The sequence below is a fragment of the Fusarium sambucinum genome, chromosome IV (genome assembly GCF_050947815.1).
Source record: "Fusarium sambucinum isolate potato_lamoka chromosome IV, whole genome shotgun sequence".
In the NCBI taxonomy this organism is placed as follows: domain Eukaryota; kingdom Fungi; phylum Ascomycota; class Sordariomycetes; order Hypocreales; family Nectriaceae; genus Fusarium; species Fusarium sambucinum.
In genome coordinates, this window is record NC_139291.1 from 5,895,360 (window position 1) to 5,914,777 (window position 19,418).

At 49.1% G+C, this 19,418-nt stretch overlaps 8 protein-coding genes across 8 annotated transcripts; 3 read left to right on the plus strand and 5 right to left on the minus strand.

The window, feature by feature from the left end:
* Positions 1–173: 173 nt before the first annotated feature.
* Positions 174–1,703, minus strand: FSST1_001946 (uncharacterized protein; the record flags this gene model as incomplete). The annotated part of the gene is made up of 5 exons (XM_083227890.1): positions 174–691; positions 752–906; positions 958–1,003; positions 1,052–1,286; positions 1,332–1,703. The coding sequence occupies 5 exons, from the start codon at positions 1,701–1,703 to the stop codon at positions 174–176; spliced, it is 1,326 nt and encodes a 441-aa protein (XP_083092128.1).
* A 180-nt stretch (positions 1,704–1,883) lies between these two features.
* On the minus strand, positions 1,884–2,105 carry FSST1_001947 (uncharacterized protein; the record flags this gene model as incomplete). The annotated part of the gene is made up of 1 exon (XM_083227891.1): positions 1,884–2,105. The coding sequence occupies one exon, from the start codon at positions 2,103–2,105 to the stop codon at positions 1,884–1,886; it is 222 nt and encodes a 73-aa protein (XP_083092129.1).
* A 2,299-nt stretch (positions 2,106–4,404) lies between these two features.
* Positions 4,405–5,447, minus strand: FSST1_001948 (Rab geranylgeranyltransferase BET2; the record flags this gene model as incomplete). Its single annotated transcript, XM_083227892.1, has 2 exons — positions 4,405–5,021; positions 5,078–5,447. 2 exons carry the CDS (start codon positions 5,445–5,447, stop codon positions 4,405–4,407), a joined length of 987 nt encoding a protein of 328 aa, XP_083092130.1.
* Positions 5,448–6,035: 588 nt separating this feature from the next.
* Positions 6,036–6,956, plus strand: FSST1_001949 (Alpha/Beta hydrolase protein; the record flags this gene model as incomplete). The annotated part of the gene is made up of 1 exon (XM_083227893.1): positions 6,036–6,956. One exon carries the CDS (start codon positions 6,036–6,038, stop codon positions 6,954–6,956), a length of 921 nt encoding a protein of 306 aa, XP_083092131.1.
* A 3,101-nt stretch (positions 6,957–10,057) lies between these two features.
* FSST1_001950 (Rho GTPase-activating protein) lies at positions 10,058–12,428 on the plus strand (the record flags this gene model as incomplete). Its single annotated transcript, XM_083227894.1, has 3 exons — positions 10,058–10,772; positions 10,872–11,645; positions 11,701–12,428. 3 exons carry the CDS (start codon positions 10,058–10,060, stop codon positions 12,426–12,428), a joined length of 2,217 nt encoding a protein of 738 aa, XP_083092132.1.
* A 1,216-nt stretch (positions 12,429–13,644) lies between these two features.
* Positions 13,645–14,220, minus strand: FSST1_001951 (ribosome biogenesis protein RRS1; the record flags this gene model as incomplete). Its single annotated transcript, XM_083227895.1, has 1 exon — positions 13,645–14,220. The coding sequence occupies one exon, from the start codon at positions 14,218–14,220 to the stop codon at positions 13,645–13,647; it is 576 nt and encodes a 191-aa protein (XP_083092133.1).
* A 459-nt stretch (positions 14,221–14,679) lies between these two features.
* FSST1_001952 (mitochondrial 37S ribosomal protein mS29) lies at positions 14,680–16,113 on the plus strand (the record flags this gene model as incomplete). The annotated part of the gene is made up of 2 exons (XM_083227896.1): positions 14,680–15,283; positions 15,335–16,113. 2 exons carry the CDS (start codon positions 14,680–14,682, stop codon positions 16,111–16,113), a joined length of 1,383 nt encoding a protein of 460 aa, XP_083092134.1.
* A 232-nt stretch (positions 16,114–16,345) lies between these two features.
* On the minus strand, positions 16,346–19,014 carry FSST1_001953 (DNA replication licensing factor MCM7; the record flags this gene model as incomplete). The annotated part of the gene is made up of 5 exons (XM_083227897.1): positions 16,346–16,426; positions 16,489–18,406; positions 18,457–18,590; positions 18,638–18,897; positions 18,966–19,014. 5 exons carry the CDS (start codon positions 19,012–19,014, stop codon positions 16,346–16,348), a joined length of 2,442 nt encoding a protein of 813 aa, XP_083092135.1.
* Between the last annotated feature and the right edge of the window lie 404 nt (positions 19,015–19,418).

A 19,418-nucleotide genomic window follows, 5' to 3' on the forward strand; every position in this document is an offset into this window, starting at 1 on the left:
CTGAATAAGTCGCCAACTGTTTTTGAGACCAGGAACCAGCGCATAATTGTGCTCTGATACGATGATTCGTTTAGATTCATGATCCGATTAGCAAGTCGGCTCCGTCATTCCTTTGCTATCGGAGTATAGAATGGGTCATCGGTTGTCTTCGAGGCGATTTCCAAGTCTTTTGTTCAGATCTGCTGATCATCCATCGCTAATCCGTGGGCAAAACCCATGTCGCTGTCGGCATCGTGCAGGCTCCATGAACCATTGAAATTCAATTCCTGCTCTTCATCAAGGCCACTCGCTTCCATGGTCCCACACATACGCGTTTGTTGCTTCGTATCTCGCCCAGTGTGTGAATGGTCTGGTTGTTGGTTGACAGGGGGAAATGACAGAGGGGAGAATGCTGCGTTCAGAGCTCTTTGGTTATACGAATTCAGAAATGGCCGGTCATTAGAGAAAAGAGGATTAGTTCCAGTTATGCCAATATACGGGCTGTTCGTTCCCTGTGTTGAGTCTCCGGTATGTGATCCCGGGTATTCCTCCAGTTTCAATTGGAAACCGTAATTTGCTGTCGTGCGCAAATGGTCTGAGCCAGACTCTTGGAATTGACTATAGCCTGTAGGAACAAACGGAAGTCGTGATGAAGCGTTATAGATTGTAGCATCTTTCATCGCATAAGAGGCTTCAGCGTGGCTAAAAGAACCTAAGTTTGTGTGAGCACATCTACTGTCAACTGTAGGCTCCCTACACGGACTCAACATACCTGGAGGGAAAGAGTCGGGTCGAAGCGAACTTGGTATTTCCCTGGCTTGTAGGTGACGAGATGCCAGATCTCTCGCTTGCGGTGTCGGGGAGACGATATTCGAGTGAAAGAAGCCATTCAAGCTCCGAGTCCCGTGTTTGTTACGATGCTCTAATCTAATTCTCAGGTCAGCAAACATGATACTCAGAGAGTATGTGCGGTATTACCCGTGGTTGCCGTGATTCAGAGGAAGCGGAGGCTCGCTGATAGAAGCTGAATTGCGCATTAATAGGAGTCGTTTCTCCCTAATGAGACACCTACCTGTTCGTATAACGTCGTCGCGGAATACATCCTGGACCTCCCTGCTTCGTTTTGGCGATGGCAATACTTCAGGCTCATGCTGAAGCTCCTGTTCCTTCTTGGAGCGCGTTGACTTCCCAGCGTTAGACTTCTGGTTACGGGCAGTCCTTCGTCGCTGCTTCGGAACATTTCCAGATATTTCTGCGAGAGGTGTTGCCTTCTTTCGCTTGGGTTTTGGGGCCCTTTTGGGCGGTGTCTAGTGAAATTAGTAATTAAAATTCCTGAGTTTGGTTGCACATACTGATTCCTCCTGGCCAGGAATAGGAGATGAAGTATCGTCGTAAACGTCCCTTGTCCTTTCTACCTCAAGCTTCGAGCTCATTACAACTTGAGTAGGCTCGATGCACTCAGATGCCTTCTTCATTTTATCAATGACAGACTTGGGCTTCTTTTGGTTTCGGGATTTTCTCGTCTGGTCGTCGGCAAGATCCATCTTTCCCATTCCTGGCCACACTTGGCCCTTCAATAACATCGAGTCATTTCCCAAAACAAATTCGTCTTGAGTGTTGTTATCCGGTTCGATATCTAGAAATCCTGGGAAAAGTGGGAAATCTCTCATGAGTTCGTCCCCTTCAAGCTTGATTGCCGGGCTCATCGACATCTCTTGCTTCATCTTCCGCTTGTTTAGCTAGTGGTTGTCAGCACCATGTCTCTTCTAACGTGTACGAGGCAGTACAACCTTTTCTGGGGGCACAAGTTGGTATTCTTGATTGCGTCTGACGCGAGCCTCCTCCTTCAACTGCTTTGCCCTCATTCGCTCAATCAGAAGCCCTTCGATGCCGTTCTGAGAGTACTAATCCTCGTAACGTTGAAGCTTTATCGCAGCGGCGATGTCTTGGTGGGCCTTAAGCTTCGTTTGGGTCTCATGATGCAGGTGTCCCTTGGATGCAATATGTGTGAGAAGGTGTGATACGTCTGAAAACCGTGGGGTTTCGGGGCAAACGAAACAAGAGAGTGGAATTGGTCGGTTTGCAGAGCTAGCCAGGTTGTCTCCTGACAGCGTTGGGGGAGCCATGACCTGAATTTTAAATGCACTGATTAGCAACTTCTCATTCATTCATGACTAGATGAATAACTTCGTTGATCAGACAAGTATATACTGTGATTGTGACAGATTCTTAACCGCGGAATCAATGGCCAAGTGTCGCTCTTCTCTTCGGGTATGGACGAACGGGGAAGGGGTGCTAGCAGGTCAAGATGAGGGCAGTAGATAGGTAGATAGGTAGGCAGTAGGGCAAAGGGTCAAGTCCGAGGTCGATACGAGCTGGCAATCGAAAATAGCAGGTCATGTACAAGTCAAGATGGGTCCTCGGAGTACAACAAGAGAAAGCAGGGGAGCAAAAGACACGGAATGGTTTGTATGGGAAGGTACTTACCGAAGTCGATTTGGTTTGCTTCCTGCCTCGAGCCATACTTGTCCCCTCTCAAGGCAATTGCTTACGGTCGTTTCCTTCTCTTTATTTTGAACCGTTCGCAACGATTCGAATGTGTATCATACCTAGGTAGGTAGGTAGGAAAGAAACAATCGAGCACAAAAGGCGTAGCGGTTGGAGAGAGTAGAACAGAAGTTTGAAGGGCTTGATTCGGAGTTCGACTGAAGGGTCAAGGCTCAGCTATCCCTGCTTGGTGTACCGATGATTGAAATTGCACAACGGCTCCAGCTTTCTTCGGATACCTCGGTGTCACGAACTGCTGTCTCGGGAGGGGTTCAACAAAGGTAATCGGCTTCGTTCGTTTCGAAGGTCATCTCTCGGAGCAGGCAGACTGCGTCCAAGTCACAATTTCAGGTACAACAGGTAGCCTTGTCCGTTTGATGAGATAAGGCCTTGAAACCAACTTATAGACAGATCATATCTCCTGGTGTGGGGATGTAGGAGCCGATATGACACTTGAAGCTGGAATGGAAGTCCTCAGTAGGCCATGCGAGATTCGTTGGAGGTTTCGAATGCAATCTCCAATTCTACCCGACCTCAATCTTGAAGTTTCCTGTCTTTTTGAGTAACCTTCGATGGATGGTCACTGTAGATGGCACCTAATAGTAGATATCTACTCGTCAGTCAGAAATGTGGATGGCTTCAGGGGAAATGTCATGCAGTGCAGTGCAACGAGTTAATCCAGGCACAGGTATTTTGCCTCCTATTCCAAACCCAGCGGCAATGCCAGCGCTTAGTGAGATCAGAGATGAGCACGGATGGTGCTTGCTTGGAGTAATAAGAGAGAGTGCTTGTTGACTTACCACAGAAGGAGGAGTGCCTGAAGCAACTGAATGTCTACCAATCTCTCCGATATGCTTCGTCAACGGAAGGCACCAGGTTTGACGATGCACGTCAGTTTGACCTTGCGAAGGGCTGCAAGAGTTGTCCTGGAGAAAAAGGATGCTCGCAGAAGGAACAGTCGCTCGGTGCGCATGGGATGATATCCTTAAGAACAATTTCGTCAGAGGTGGAGGGAATTCAAGATGGATGGAAAGACCCAAAGTCTGGGGTAAATCAGAAAAATGAGGGAAGAAAGAGGGGGTGCGCACCAGACCTGACGTCCAGGAGGAAGGAACCAGCAGAATCAGGCAGGCGCCACCGACAACCTCAGGGGCCTCAGGACAGCATATTTGGGCAGGCAGGTACGTTTCTCTAATACCAGTCCTGGTGATTGAAATAGCGAAATAATGATAGAACTTATCGTAGAAAGCATAGGAGGTAGTTATTATCTTGGTGCAAGCATGTATTAAAAAATAGGTGCCTACTTTAAAGATGTGCGTTGTGCTGCGGCAAGAATAGCAAACGATATTTATCTTCGTGCCAGTCGCAGTTGTCTTTTTTTTATTTTTTGTTAAAATCAGGGAGTCAACTAACTACCTATGTACCTGGGTTTGTCCTTCTGTGTGAAGGTGCGCGTCTGTAGATGCGGAAAGGGGGCGACGTTTGAACCTCTTGAGAGAACAATAATGGACGAACGATTTGATTTGATCAAATGAATCAACAACAAAACATGTAGTATGCTGGTCAAAATGGCGTCTATTGAGCATAATGAAAGACTATACACGTAACAGTCCAGTATTGATTCCCGTCGCCCTAATACACCTATTGGCGAGCATCATGCGTATCTTAGATATAAATGTCTGAAGGACTTCACGGGACTAACACCACGGGGTAACAAGCGATGTCCCTGAAAAAACCAACAGTTTCCTCTTCCCTCAACCATATACACATGCTATCACTGAACAATGTCGTAAGCATGTGCTAAGAATGGCCAGAGGGTGGTGGCTAACACCATTGCGAAAAGCGATGAATAAGGTGCCACATGTAGAATTGTAGCAATCAACCGATAAGTCTCTTTGTTATGGTCTTTGGCATGCAGTACACTGGATCGACTGCCTCGAGATCCGGATGGCCCAAAAGGCTCAAGCCGCACAGACCGAACTGGGTATGCCAAACATCGACCATGTTACCAGGCCGATCGGAAATACCACCCATCTGAGTGTCTTGACATTTTAGAATAAAGGCGATCAATGCATCGCGATCGATCCAGTGGGTGCGCTCAATTATGGCAAGGCTACTCAACACCCACCAACTGTAGCAAACGTCCTCGTCTTTTTCAGGTCGACCGTTAAGGCCGCCGCAAGGGACTTGTCTCTCGCTCAGCCATCGACCGAGTTTCTCCTTGTCCACAAGGTCCAGACGCCCGACAATTGCAAGCGCTGCGACACAAGTGAAGATCTGGCCAGAATGCGACTCCGCACCGGGACCAGTTCCATAACCGCCGTCAAAGTTGGCACAGGCGGTGATGTAAGAGACGGCTTTACCAACGTCTACCAGAGATATGAGGTCGAGCAGTGAAAGGGCATTAAAAGCACCGTACAGGAAGCGAGTGTCCTCTTCGCCCCATTCATCTCCAGCAAACGTGCCGGTTTCTTGGTTCTGCAGCCCTGCTATGACTATATGTAGTCAGTTGGTGCATCGAAAGCACTATGGGCTCTTCAAAGACACCTACACTTGCCGACCTGTTCTTTGCCTTTGCCTTTGCCTTTGATTTCCAGCTGGTCGAAAGCATCCGTCATGGCGAGCATCTGCACAGCACTTACTGTGGAAAGCATGTGGGCGTCGTGACCTGGCGCTGCACCAAATCCGCCGTTTTCATGCTGACATGAGAGAATGAAATCGATGACATCCTGTCGTGGGAGGGCATCCGGCCGACGGAGCAGATAGAGAGCATTTAATCCCCAATACAGGCCGTTGAGTCGCAAGTGCTCGGTAAGCCAGTAGTCCAGCTCATCTTTCCTCGTATCCAAGCTTTGGACGTACTTCACATGAGCGTCGACAACAAGCTCCGGCGCTTTGCAGTCTGTTCCGGCTTGTGCCATGGTGTTAGAAGATGAGGTGAAATTGATGAAAAGAGTTGGGGTTGACATAGAGATTTTTTGGCAAGCGGGTCTTTACGTAAGCGTCGTCTGTTGCCTGGCCAAACCAACGATCACCTACCTACCCTTGAGCACCTAACACATACACAATTTAATAATAACGAGTGATGTGATGCTTTGTCTGTAGAATGTAGGTTTACATTAGATTCTGGGAATGAAACCATGTATACAAATAGGTACAACAGATATATTAGAGCTTTTATTTTCTTTCACAGTTCAGAATTGTTACTGTACTTTATCCTCAGCGCTTCACCTGCCAAGATACTGACACAGACTTTTGATACACAGGTAGGTAGGTAGTTTCAGTATCTAGTGTAACACTGTTACATGATTTTTAATCGCGACAAACTATGAGTTCTGATTGTAGACTCAGGGATCGTGGAAATTCTAAGTGATTACATGTTGGTACCTAGAGTTTTGACTTGAGGTGGAACACTCCACACAAGTAACCTAAATATCCCTTCTTTAATATCACCTGCACGTTGAGAACCAAACAAGGGAAAGAAGCAACAGGTCGACACAGCAGGAAATATGCAACAGGAATCTTTTATCACCAATGATGGCTGCAAGATTGCTTTCAAGACGTCTGTACCACTGATGGGGGCGGAGCCCAAGAAATGTATATTGCTCATGCATGGCTTCAGCGGTTCTAGCGACTACTTTGCCCGCAATTTTACGACTCTGAGTGAGAACCACTGGGTCGTAGCCCCTGATATGCGTGGCCATGGGGATTCTGACCGAACTCGCGGAGGATATCACGTTGCTCGATTGGCAGTTGATCTTGCCGGCCTCGTCGCACACATTCGCAAGTCAGCACCCAACGTTAGCCTCGTTCCTGTCGGATGTTCCATTGGTGCTGCAGTCCTCTGGACGTACGTTGAACTGTTCGGATGTAGCGATTTTGCCGGACTCGTTTTTGTTGATCAGGCACCCCTACAAGATCGGTCGGCGTTTGATGCGTGGGATCAAACCAAGGCACATGCCGGATGCTATGACGAGAAGACGATGCAATCGGCACAGTATAGTTGGATCCACGACTCCAAAGCGGCGCATTTGGATCTGACATTAGGATGTCTGGGTTATCGACACGCCCCCAGAGAAGAAGACATGGTCTCAGCAGAGCAACAGGCGAAGGACGAAACGTTTTTCACGGAGATCAGTGCTCGTTGCGATCAAAGCTGGTTGGCGCGACTGCTGGCAGATCACACTCGCTACGATCACCGCGAAGCCATCGAAGCAATCACAGTTCCCACCTTAGTTATGGCTGGCAGACGATCAAGCTGCTTTCCACTCGAGGGGATGCTCGAGACTGTTAAGCGGGTGGAAACATCAAAACCGGGCCTTGCAAGGTCATCAGTATTTGAGTCTGGGCATTGGCTATTTTATGAAGAACCGGAAAAGTTCAACAAGGAAGTCGTTGAGTTTGTGAACTCGTGCTTGACATTGGAATAGGAGCCAGTCTCAGTCAATCCCGCAATTTGTTCAAGAGAGATATATATACATATGGCATACATATCCCATGTGCACTTTTCGAGATGATGAATTACTATGTTATTCTACAGCATGTCAGATCAACAATTTAATTTCCTGCCGAAGCAAATTCCGTGACTGAACAAGAGTTTAGTAAGATGATTTTGGAAGCCATCTCGATCGTTTGCTCGGATAAGGCTGAAGTAGCAAAGGATGATATCATTGACAACACATGAGACGAAGATCGATCCATTGCACTACGTTTCATCTCAAAACGTAAGTCCCCTATCCTCCTGAGTGGCAGGGAGATCCTTACAAGGGTTGAATGCTTGTCAGGTCTTGGCTACGTGATCTCTTGTTCGGAAGCATCCGGTCGATGGCTGGCGCTCTGGACATCAAACTTTTCATGGAACAGTTGAATGATGCATAGATGAGGACGCGCAATATACAGTGTTATGACCGAGGTCGATTTCATTATCAAGCCTCGTATTTTGAGCATCTTGTTTATACCCGCTGAGGCCTCACCAGGCTCATCTCGCAAGAGAAAGCCGCTACTAGCCATATGGTATTAATCGAAATTTGACTTTAAGCAGACAGTAAAGCTTATACTTACATGGTATGGCCCCTCGACAGGGGCAATCTAAACGCCACTCATGCCGGTCATTTAGGCATCGGATTTGAGCTCCAAAAGAGCGACATATTGGGTTAGGGTTATGATGGTGTGATACTTGTTCACTTGGATATCATACATACTTCGTCTTATTAGTTACGGAGTAAACAGGGTCGTATAACCGACATATAATTTTATTCTTCCGTTCGAGACTCAATCATCTGGTATCGAGTAGATTAAAGATGCATGGGTTCCTCTACCTAGTTTCATATCGAGGTTCCTTACTATTTCTTGGCTTTCAGGTACACGAATCCTATAGCCACTCATCCACTACAACACCTGGCCTTTTTCATGGGATGACAATGGAGAAATGAATCAAAGTTTACAAGCCACGTTGATGAAGGGCAGTACTGTAGACTAACCCCTAGGTTGACGCCCAATCTGCCAATTTGCTGCAGCGGGGTAGGATGGCCTCAACGTTCCGTATTGTTTACATTGGTAATAGTACATACCAAGGAAGATGTCGTCCGCATCCACAGTTTATCTAGCCTGCAAATCGGGTTGTGGTTGGGTTGCTAGGGCGGACTCATCGCATTACTGTTACGGTAGACTGGAATCAAGGGCCATCGAATCGGGTTTCTTTCTCCTCGATAGCCAGTTTTTTGTCACTTACTTTTTCGTGTGTGTAGCTGGTTTCAGCCTCATGCGCCGACATGATACTTACATATTTACGGGCTGTATGTATGTAAGTAAGCCCACGTACGTAACCCGAGACGCGCAACGCCCGATTCAAACAGGATCTAATGACTTTGGTTGGACTGTCCAGTCTATGGAGTTGACCAGTAGTGGAAAGCCACTCATGCTACTAACATTAGCACCCATCCATATACAACTACGTACATACATCCGTAGGTCCACCAACTACGTAGTTAAGGCGTCGTGCCTGTGCCTGTGCCTGTGCCTGTGCCTGGATTAGAATCTGCCCGGACATCCATCATCGGGTACAGATAGGCAGTTTTGGAGACCATTGAATGCTACCACTGCCGAATTCCCCTCACAACTGAACCCCTAGTCAAGGAACGCCAAGACTTTGTCTTTGTTCGTCCCTTGTTCCTGGTCTTTCGTGCAACGTTCCACATCCTGTCCCTTGCTTCTTTGGGATATTTCCAAGCCCTGAGAGATCGTCAGCTGGGCACTCGAGAATATCAGCATACTGACCTGCCTTAGTGGATAGGTGCTCTACTCTGACACTTGACAACACTGTACATACATAGGTAGCTTAGACCTGTGAATAGAGGCGACCCGCCCGCCGCATGTGTGGTATCAACAGAAAGCGGTCAGCAGCACAAACTGCTATCCAGTCAATTGGGAACAACTTTCGGGGCCACCGACTGTTGTGTAGCCAGCTCTGATTTGCTCTGAGCCTTTGGGGGCTTGGTTTCGGACATTTTGGCACATATCACCGGCATTAGCATTGGTTTGGGTATCAGAAAAGTTGGCCGTTGGAAGGATAAGAGTCAAAATTACTAAGTTAGCTTCCAGCTATTACGACCAGACTATTGGGCTGTTTATTTTTGCACCTCAAAGCTCAGAAGCCATCTTTTCTGTTGCCCACTAGATTGGCCCTACCATCGGGCATTGATTGATTCCATGACAGTAGGTAGTGATCATACGGATCATAACTGGAGCTTCGAGCCAGGTCAACACTGCACCGCACCGCATTGCACAGCACCACACCGCACCATGATGTACAGCGCAGAGCACAGCGGGGATAGGTAGGTAGTAGGCAAGGCGGCCACGAGACTTTTTCTTTATCAGGTATTCTCGAAGACAGCATGTTGAACTGAGCTTCATTCTTCTTCCACACTATACATTTTTGCTTTGTTCTATATCCGTCAACTAGACCTGGTTTCTCTACCTTAATAAGTTACCCCATGCTTTGAGTGTCGGGTACCCCTGACATTGCTACCTCAACGCTCCGCTACCTGTAATATACAGCACCTCCAGTCCATACCAACCATACCAGCACCGGTACAGTACCAACCAACGCCAACACTGCGAACGGAACGTCAACGCGCCCACCTCTTTCTCTACTGCTCCAGCGGGCCTCCGATTATCAAATTTCCCGACTCCATTCCTTGCTACACTGTTAAACTGTCTGTTTGTGACTTCTTTTGTTCTTTCTTCCAAGCCTGCTCTTTCAGGCTGGATTTGTCGTCACCTCTGACCCTGCGACCCGCAACAAGATCGGCTCAGAGTAAAACAGAACGGCCATCCGTCTATCCATCCATCCACAGCAGACCACTCCCTCCCCCTGGCCCGCAGTTTGGGACCCCCTCCCGTTTCGCCCACCGTGGCAGTGGGAGCTTGCGAAGCAGGGCCCGCGTCTACAGTGCCTTTGCCTCCGCGATTGTGATTGCGACCGAGACCGAGACTGAGACTGAGACTGCGCCGTGAATAGGCAGAATTCGAAATGGGTCGTAAGGCGGCACCACAGCCGCTGGCACTTTCGTCTCAGTCTTCGCCCCAAACTCAAGCCCAAGCCCAACCCGATTCCGACGCTGCTTTACGCAACAAAGACAGCCCACTGACTGCTGAAACCGTTTCCCCGGGTGCATCGCCAGTCGAGTCCAAATCACCCCGTTCTCCCCGCTCCTCTCCTTTCCACAGTCGATTCTCACCCTTGAGAAATCAGGCTGGAAAGCAAAAGAATAAGAACTTATCACACACGACTGCAGCATTGGCAGCTGTAACCATAGAAGGAGAATCGTCGCCCTCATCGTCCACGCTAGCATCAGCATCAGCATCAGCATCAGCGCTTGCGACTGCACAACGACCATCGACCTCCGTAGCGTCAACCGAACGGAGCAGCAGAGAAGAGTCCACTCCACGACCACCCTTACGACATACGCGCGAGGATCCCTCGACTTATCCTTCCATCTCATCTACGTTAGAAGAGCGACTACCTGACCCACCCGCGACAACTGCAACTCCCTCGCAGTCCCAAGTACGGCCACCTACCTCGGGCGGACAGAAGAAGGGTTCCAAGAACGGCTTCTTCAACTTTAACAAACAATCCAAGTCTTCCAACCAATCTCAGCCCTATGCCCACCGTCGCAAGCAGACAGAGAAGAGAGCCCAGGTAACGTCGAGGGGTAGTGACGGAACTAATCGACCAAGACAAGGAGGTACGTGAGCAAGGAGCCAAGCCTGGGGTTGACACGATCTATTATCCTTTGGCTACAGCACACATATTGAGGTCATGGCTAACTACTGACACCGTGTAGAGAAATCCGATTCTGCGTACCCCGATCACACTCTTCACAAACCTAACTCTGCCGATCCTTTACGAAGCGACTTATCTTTATCATCTGCTGGTGACTACGAGGCTGCTTCACCACACTCTTCAGTGAGGAAAGGCAGATCTAAGCCTTTTGGCATTTTGAATCGCAGCCGGTCCAATCGCGACAAGGAGGACGGTAGCCCTGAGCTGAAACCCGTCAATTCCCCTCGCCAGGGTAACGAGCCTGAACTACATCTTAATTCTGTACCATACAAAGCCGGAAACCAAGGCAGTGATCGGTCACTTCGAGACATGATGAATTCTGCAGTCCGTAATCGATCTGAGGACCGCGCGCCGCGAGACACATCTTCAACAAGAAGAGCACAACAAAACAAGGAACCAAAAACCCAGCCATCCTCCCTAAACGAGAATGGGGGCTCTTTCTTTAATGGCCTGAAGAGCTCGGGAACTCGCGCCGCTGGCATGCTAAGCGATCGCTTCTTCAAGAGTGGGCGAGGTGGTCGAGAAGATAAGGACGCTTTGGATGACGAGCACTATCAGCTCAAGGTCATCAACTTACCGCTAGTTGAACAAACACGATTGACACGAATTTCGAAGCGACTTGAGGATTCAAGGGATAAGACGGAATTCTGGATGCCCGCCTTTCCATGGAGAGCCATCGACTATCTGAACTATAAGGGATGTGAAGTTGAAGGTCTTTACCGTGTTCCAGGCAGTGGCCCCCAGATAAAGAAGTGGCAACGCAAATTTGATGAGCGTAAGTGTTTATTACATCGCTACTAACATTGGAGATTTTTGCTAACCCAGAACAGAGTATGATGTGAATCTTTTCAATGAGCGTGACTTATACGATATCAACATCATTGGCTCGATGCTCAAGGCATGGCTGCGAGAGCTCCCCGATGAGCTGTTCCCAAAAGCAGCACAAGACCGAATTGCAAAGGAGTGCGCAGGTTCGGAAGAAGTCCCCGAGCTTCTCATTGAAGAGCTCTCAAACCTCTCCCCTTTCAATTATTATCTTCTTTTTGCCATCACATGCCACCTCAGTCTACTCTTGGCTCATTCAGACAAAAACAAGATGGATTTTAGGAATCTTTGCATCTGCTTTCAGCCTTGTATGAAGATTGACGCATTTTGCTTCAAATTCTTGGTATGCGATTGGCGTGATTGCTGGAGAGGTTGCAAGAATGAGGCCAAATTCATCGAGGAGGAATACGTGATCTTTGATCAGCCTCCGCCACGAGGTTTAGCTGAACCGACAAAGCCAAGACCCCAAGAAGAGTCGGAGGATGATCGGCAGCATCTTTCCTCCTCAGGGAGCAGCAAACAGTCAGACCGCCATAGCCCAGGCAATCAGAGTTCAAAGCTGAAGAAAAAACAGCTCCAGATATCCCCCTCGAGTGGAAGCGTCACCTCGACCAACTCGTCTGCCCCAGTCACCTTGAATGCCAACACCAACAACGATCACGAGGTAGAAAGTCGCTCGAGCGAAATTCGACCGTTATCGCCTATCATGCCTCTATCGCCCCTCGGCTTTTGAGGTTCAGAATTGATAATTGCCCGCTGAGTGCCGCGGGCATACTTGCGTCATATCTGCTGTCGATGCGAAACTGTCCAACGATTAATCGATATACGACAGACATTCTCACAATTTCGAGCATGCCCTGGCCTATGTTTTACTAAGGCCTGACTGACCGGTTCGCAGCAATGCTGCTTAAAGCAGGTCGATGTCGATTGTTCATCGGGCTGTCCGTCATGACGGAGTACGTGGCTACACATACACAGCAGGAGCCAATTTACGACGCCATGCCCTCACGATTTTCGTCTTTCGTCTTTCGTCTTTATTGCACGATCTGGTTGCTCCGAGCGCTGGCGTTTCTCTAGAGTAACCTAGCAGTTTTCAGATGTGCAATCAAACCAAGCTTTCAGACGAACATGTCCGTCGATAACTCCCAAGCGAGTAAAACCTTTCAGCTTGCACTTCTTCTTTATCTTTATTTGTTGCTTGGTATACCCCATTGCATTTTTGAGGAGAATATCGTCCAGGAGGGTTGTGCTGTACCCAATACCGGGGGATCTTGTTTGAAGTTTTAGCGTTTTTGTTTTGTTTCTGTTGATTTAGTTGATGAGCCGCATTTTGTCACTTTGTTCAGCTTGGTAGAATATGCTGGCTGTTAATCGGCGTCGTGTTAAAAGGAGCTAGGAGAAAAGGTGGTTATGCAGCGAAGGCAGGGAGTCCCTTGGAGTCGAATATGGAAGATAACAGTTCCGACGAACATAGCGCAGTTCTGAGCTCTGAAGCCGAAAGTAATCACAAGGAACTCTAAAGTAACATAAATGAAACTGGGCTTTGGCAGGTCTGTCCAAGTTTCGTGCAAGATATACTTAACCTCATTACATCGACTGTCTCGACCAGGTATTGTGCCGTATATCTACGCTGGAAAAATAATTACAGCAAAACCTTGATAGTTAAATAGCCATCGAGCAAGTGGTATAGCATAATAAAGCATTGAACATGGAACTGAGTATGCATTCTCTGGTATAGATGAAACATAGCAGAAGTCGAAGGGTGTAATGAAAACGTTTCTTCACGTCTAAGCTGAACGTCTAAACCCTCCAAAATCCCTAGCTTTTTTAGATGCTGATTTGAAACGCCAAAGTCCTGAACGCCGCTACATGCTCGAAAGCAATAGTCCTGACCAGTGCCCGCACAATACCGAGGGCCCAATCCTTGCTCTTCCATAGCCGTTGATGCTTTATTTGGGGATGCCCTTGTTCTTGCGCATCAAACGTTCGTTACGCTTGACTCTCTCCTTGCGCTCTCTTCGGCCATCGCCACGGATTGTGGTACCTTCCTTTCTCTTCTTCTCGGCCTCCATGTCGACCTCGACAATGGGCCAATCCTCGCCCTTCTTGTTCAGGGCCTTGTATCCCCACTTGCGCTGCCACTCGCCAGTCTGCTCGTCGAAGGCAAGGTTGCGGCGCTGCTCGCGTGTCTTGGGCTTGATGCCCTTCTTGGCGGCGAATCGCTCCCACTTGGTAGGAGCCTTGACCTGGGGGACGGGCTTCTCACGGGGGAGGCGGGTGCTCGGCGCTGGGAGGGTGAGCAGGACGCCCTCGGCGGTAGAGCTGAGAGGGCATGTGGTGAGAAACTGGTTGATAAGAGACTGGGCGCCGTCACGGGCAAGTTCGGCAAGGGACTGCTCAAGGTTCTCGCGGTCGAGCGCCACTGGGTTGGGGTCCTCTGCGAGGAGATGGCCAAGGTCGAAAGTGTATGGCGTGGGCTTTTCGACTGCGACAGGCAACTTTGGCTTGGAGCTTGGGAGCGACATTGTGGTATTTAATAAGGTGAGACCGGAATTAGGTAATTGGATGCTGATATCGACCGATTGCTATCGTCAGTCTGTAGGGCGATTATTAAGATTCGTTGTCGCAAACTGCCTGTCGTGAGTGATGTTGCTGCTTGGGAACTTTTTTCCTAGCCGTCTGCTAGAGTATCTTTTTTCTTTAGCGATAAGATATGTCGGATCGATGGACAGTCGTTTTTCCGACAACTTACCCCGCCAACCAATCAGATATAACCGTTGCTCTTCATCCTTGCACGTTTGGGGGCGTGTCGTTAATGCTCCGAGATTTTCGAGAGTGGCATACAACCTCAGCTCAAGACGGCCGCGAGACGAGCGTCCAAGAACCGGCTCAATTGGCGCCAATGCGACTATAGACGTCGTCCCATTTACCGATTTAAATAAAAGGTCCCTTGAAACCATATTTCTGGGATGCTTTTGAGGACGATGGCCTCCGCCAACACCCTCCGATGCCTTATGAGGCCAACCATTCCCCGAGCTCCTCGAATTCAACCCGTTTTGCTCGCTCCCTTCTCGACCACGAGCTCGGTTCTGGCCGTATCAGCTCCCCCGCCGATTAAGAGCCGAAGAGATCTCCCCCAGAAGGTTAAGAAGTCGTATAAGAAGCGTGCCAATGTGACGCCTGTCCGAAAACCTCAGCCCGGCGAGCGCAAGGCCTTCCGAAAGCGCATTCAGCTCAGCAACAACAGTGCCCTGCCTGTTCAAGGCCTCGAAACTTTGAATGTTACCAACATGACCGAGGAATCTAGTGCTGGAAAGGTTTTTGCTTTGCCTGATCAGGTGGTGGATCATCTGCGTGCCCTCGAGGCTTTTAAGACGACACAGACTTGGAACTTGTTCCGCAAACCGCACGTTCTGCTGCGCAAGGAGACAGTCGAGCTGATGAAGAAGCTTGAACTATCGGCTAAGGAGAAGAAGGCTCTCAAGTGTGTGTTGACGGGAAGCAAGTTGTCCGGGAAAAGCATGACTATGCTCCAGGCTATGTCTTACGCTCTTCTTAACAACTGGGTGGTATTCCATATTCCCGAAGGTACAGATCCCTCCACCATTTATTGAGAATGCAGTTCTAACCTAAAAACAGGTCAAGACTTGACGAACGGCAACACTGAATACTCTCCTATTCCTGATACTGAGCCACCACAGTTCTCTCAGCCCATTTACTGCCTCAAGATGATCCAGAGCCTTTACAGGGCCAACCGTGTCGTTCTTGAGAAGCTCAACATTGAGCAGGACTGGTCCAAGTTTACCAACCTGAAGAAGGGTGCCACCCTGGCCGATCTGGCCCTTAGCGCAAAGGAAGCTGAATATGCCTGGCCAACTCTCCTGGCTCTCTGGACAGAACTCACTCTGCCTGGCCGACCCCCCGTGCTCTTTGCCCTCGACGGTCTTGCTCACATCAACAAGATCAGCGACTACCGAGACACTGCCTTCAAGCAGGTGCATGCTCATGAGCTGACGCTGGTGCGTCTTTTCGTCGATGCTTTGTCCGGCAAGGCTTCTCTGCCCAACGGCGGTGCCGTAATCGCCGCCACCTCCGAGAACAACAGTCACCACCACCCTTCACAAGAGCTTGTTCTCTCTCAGCTTGAGGCTGGCCAAGCTGGCCGTGAGGTTCCCAAGCCTAATCCTTATGAGCGCAAGTATGACGAGCGTGTGTACGACGCCCTTAAGAACAGCTGGGTACTTCGCCTTGAGGGTGTAAGCAAGGATGAGGCCCGCTCTTTGATGGAGTATTGGGGCGCGAGCGGACTCTTCCGCCATGTGCTGAACTCACGGACAGTCTCCGAGAAGTGGACAGTAGGAGGCCATGGTAATGTTGGTGAGATGGAGCGTGCGTCGTTGATGCAAATGAGACTGTAAAATCTATCCTATAAATGTACAATATCGGTGTCTGAGTAGAAACCTACAAAGCATATATATATCAGTTCCCTCTACGTGTTTGTCCTTAGGGTATGGGAAAATTGCCCGCTGGAAGCATAAGAGACGAAATTAGTAGGTCAGTTTATGCTACTTAGACTAGACTTCTTAGGCTATTTATTTTATACCCTAAGAATACCAAAACGCCAAAACCGCACATCATTTTAGGGGATACTTAAAAGCCCTCGTCGTTATCCTGATTCTCGCCAACGACCACAAATACCAGTCTAGCACCGTTGCCAGTAGTTTGCCAAACCTGTAAAAAAAACCGTCGTTAGCTAGATGTCATGATTGATCTGAGGCACAAATTAAACTTACATTTACTGAGGTGTATTCATGAAGGGCGTCATGCCACTGGTCAACGGTGAATCGGGCCAAGACCCGGTCCCTGACCTTACTCATGCTCAGCTCAATACCAAGGTTGTCATCATCCGTAGCGTCTTCAGGGCGGCATTGGCCAGTCTCAGCCAGATTCTTGACCAAGTTGTAGATCCTGTCTGTGGGTCTCAAGTTGCGACGTGCAGCATCGAGTTCGTTGTTAAGACTTTCTTTGCTAGCCTCGACCAGTCGAAGGGCCTCGTCAACATCATCTTGGACGACTTCGTTACTGAATCGTAGGCGTGCCAAGGCTTGAGCCAGACGGACAACACCCAGGAGGGTACGAGGTGTGGTATGAGTGAACTGCTTGCCCTTCTTCTCAGCACGCTGCTGCTGATCTCGCATGCGCACGTATGTCTTGATCATATACTCTGACACGTTCGCGGGAACAACAGGTCGATAGGTTCTCGCCTGAGCAATGTAGGACCGCACCTCATGAGGACTGAAAACTACATTATCAGTGCCGATGTCGGGGTGTCGACTGTTCATGTGCACAAAAGTAACGTGCTTAGCAAGCTGCTCGTCTGTCTCGCGTGTAGGGGTATCAAGAAGCAAGAAAAGGATATCGAATCGAGACAAGAGTGCGGCAGGTAGGTTGATGTTCTCAACTGGAGAGATACGAGGGTTGTAACGTCCGTAGACAGGGTTAGCGGCAGCAAGAATGGAGGTACGGGCGTTCAGGGTGGTGGAAATGCCGGCCTTTGAGATGGAAATGGTTTGCTGTTCCATGACTTCGTGGATAGCGGTACGGTCAGTCTCGTCCATCTTGTCGAATTCATCGATACAGCAAATTCCGTTATCGGCAAGAACAAGAGCACCACCTTCAAGAACCATTTCATCGGTGACAGGGTCTCGCATCACGGCGGCCGTAAGACCGACGCCACTGCTTCCACGGCCAGATGTGTAGACGCCACGAGGGGCAACCTTTGAGATATACTTGAGAAGCTGAGACTTGGCCACACCAGGGTCACCCATTAGGCATATGTTGATGTCACCGCGGATTTTCATACCGTCTCCCATCTCCTTTGTCACACCGCCGATAAGAAGCAGCAGAAGAGCTTTCTTGACATCAAGATGACCAAAGATCTCGGGGGCAATCGACTTGGCGAGAAGCTCGTAAACCTGGCCGGTCTGGCGATACTTCTCGATACGACGGACCAACGTGGGATCGACAATCATTTCGCTGTAAGCCTTCTTGTGCTGAAGGACATGGTGTGCCTCCAGATAAGTGTCAGTGAGTAGACCAGCCTTCATGGCCTTGAATCCTGTGTAAGGAGTGGGGAGGAAAATGCCTGAAATGTCAACAACATCGCCAGGGTTGATCTGTCTGACAAGGGTTCCGTGGCAGAAAACTGTAAGGCTGCGAGGAATCTGACCGATAGGAACCTGCTCAGCCATTTCCTGGACTTTGACCTCTTGGAAAGGCAAGAACTTGGAGGCTCTTGAAGAAGGGTTGAGTTGACCCTTGGCCTGGTTTTGCTTGCAGTCTTCTGAAGGACACATAGTCAAGGGACCATATTGCTTGTCAGTGATAGGCTGGAAAATTTCACAGCCACATCTATCGCAAGTGTATGCACTGACTTGCACGATGGGTTTGACATCAGAGACCCGAGTAGCAATTGCACGAACGGTGATAAGATGGCCCAAGTGGTCACCGCGCACTTGTCGTACTGCTAATGCCTTTGAAGGCTGGCTAGAGGTGCCGGATCGAGGCTTGAAGACCAGAGTGTATCTGCGTGTGAGTTCTGCAGGGAACTTGTCAGCTGCAGCAGTTGGGTCACGTTCAGCAGCCTCATCAAGCTCTCGGTTACGGGCTTGTCGTCGAGCCATCAACACGTCGAGGACATCATCCTTGAAACTGCTTACTGATTAATGCGATGCCTTGTCGATAAACTTTTGGGTACTCACGTGGTATCTGCACTTGCTGGAAGCATCACTTCGTCAACTGCCCTCGAAAAAATTTCGACGTAGTGTTTTGTGTTCATCTCAATAGAGTCCACGAGCCTCAGACTCTCCTCACCCTCGAACGCTTGGCTCTCCCACTATGAACTGTCAGCCGATGTAGATATAGAAAAGGAGGGCCTCATACTGTCGATAGGTCGTCCAGGTCGATTGTCGCCTCGTCGATTGTGCGATCGGAAAGTTGTTGCAGCATGTTCTTGTACTTGTACTGAGGAGCACGGCGTTCCTTGGCTTGTTGACGTTGATTTGAGGCGTCATGTCCATCCTCATCCATAAAGTCATACTCGTCGTCCAGATCATCTTCTCCGATAGTGATATTTCCTAGCGCAGTTGTGATCGTTTGCTCGGGCGATGTCTTGAATCCTGTCAAGAACTCCTGAAAGGCATCTACATGGGTTGTTAGTGCTGCGAGCGAGGGGTGTTGATACTGTAAATAAATAAATAAATCTACTGACTTTGCTGCTTCTCATAGCTGACAGGTGCCTTGAACTCGCGCAACGCCATTATAGAGGAATCTGATGGCGCTTTAGTCGAGATTGTTTGTTGGGGGGTTCGTTCGATGTAGTACAGCAGAGCAGATAGATGGAGAGTTGCGATGGGCCGTACCTGCCTACTGAGGTAGTGAACAAATTGAGTGGGTGGGCGAGCTGGGGTCAATCGCAGGGGGGCAACGGCGGTTGCAATGGACCTACCTCTAGCGAAAGCCAACCTACGCGTGAAGACGCGTTTCAACCACAGCCACATGCAGGATAAATAGGTACACCTTAAGGTAGGTTCACGCCAGCCACAGCGGTATCGCACGCAAAGCACAGACCAGAGCTCAAACACATAGTACCTATCGCTTAACTTACAAAGTCTTGGGGAACAAAAATAAACAGCCTAAAAGGCCTGATCTAAGTAGTATAAGA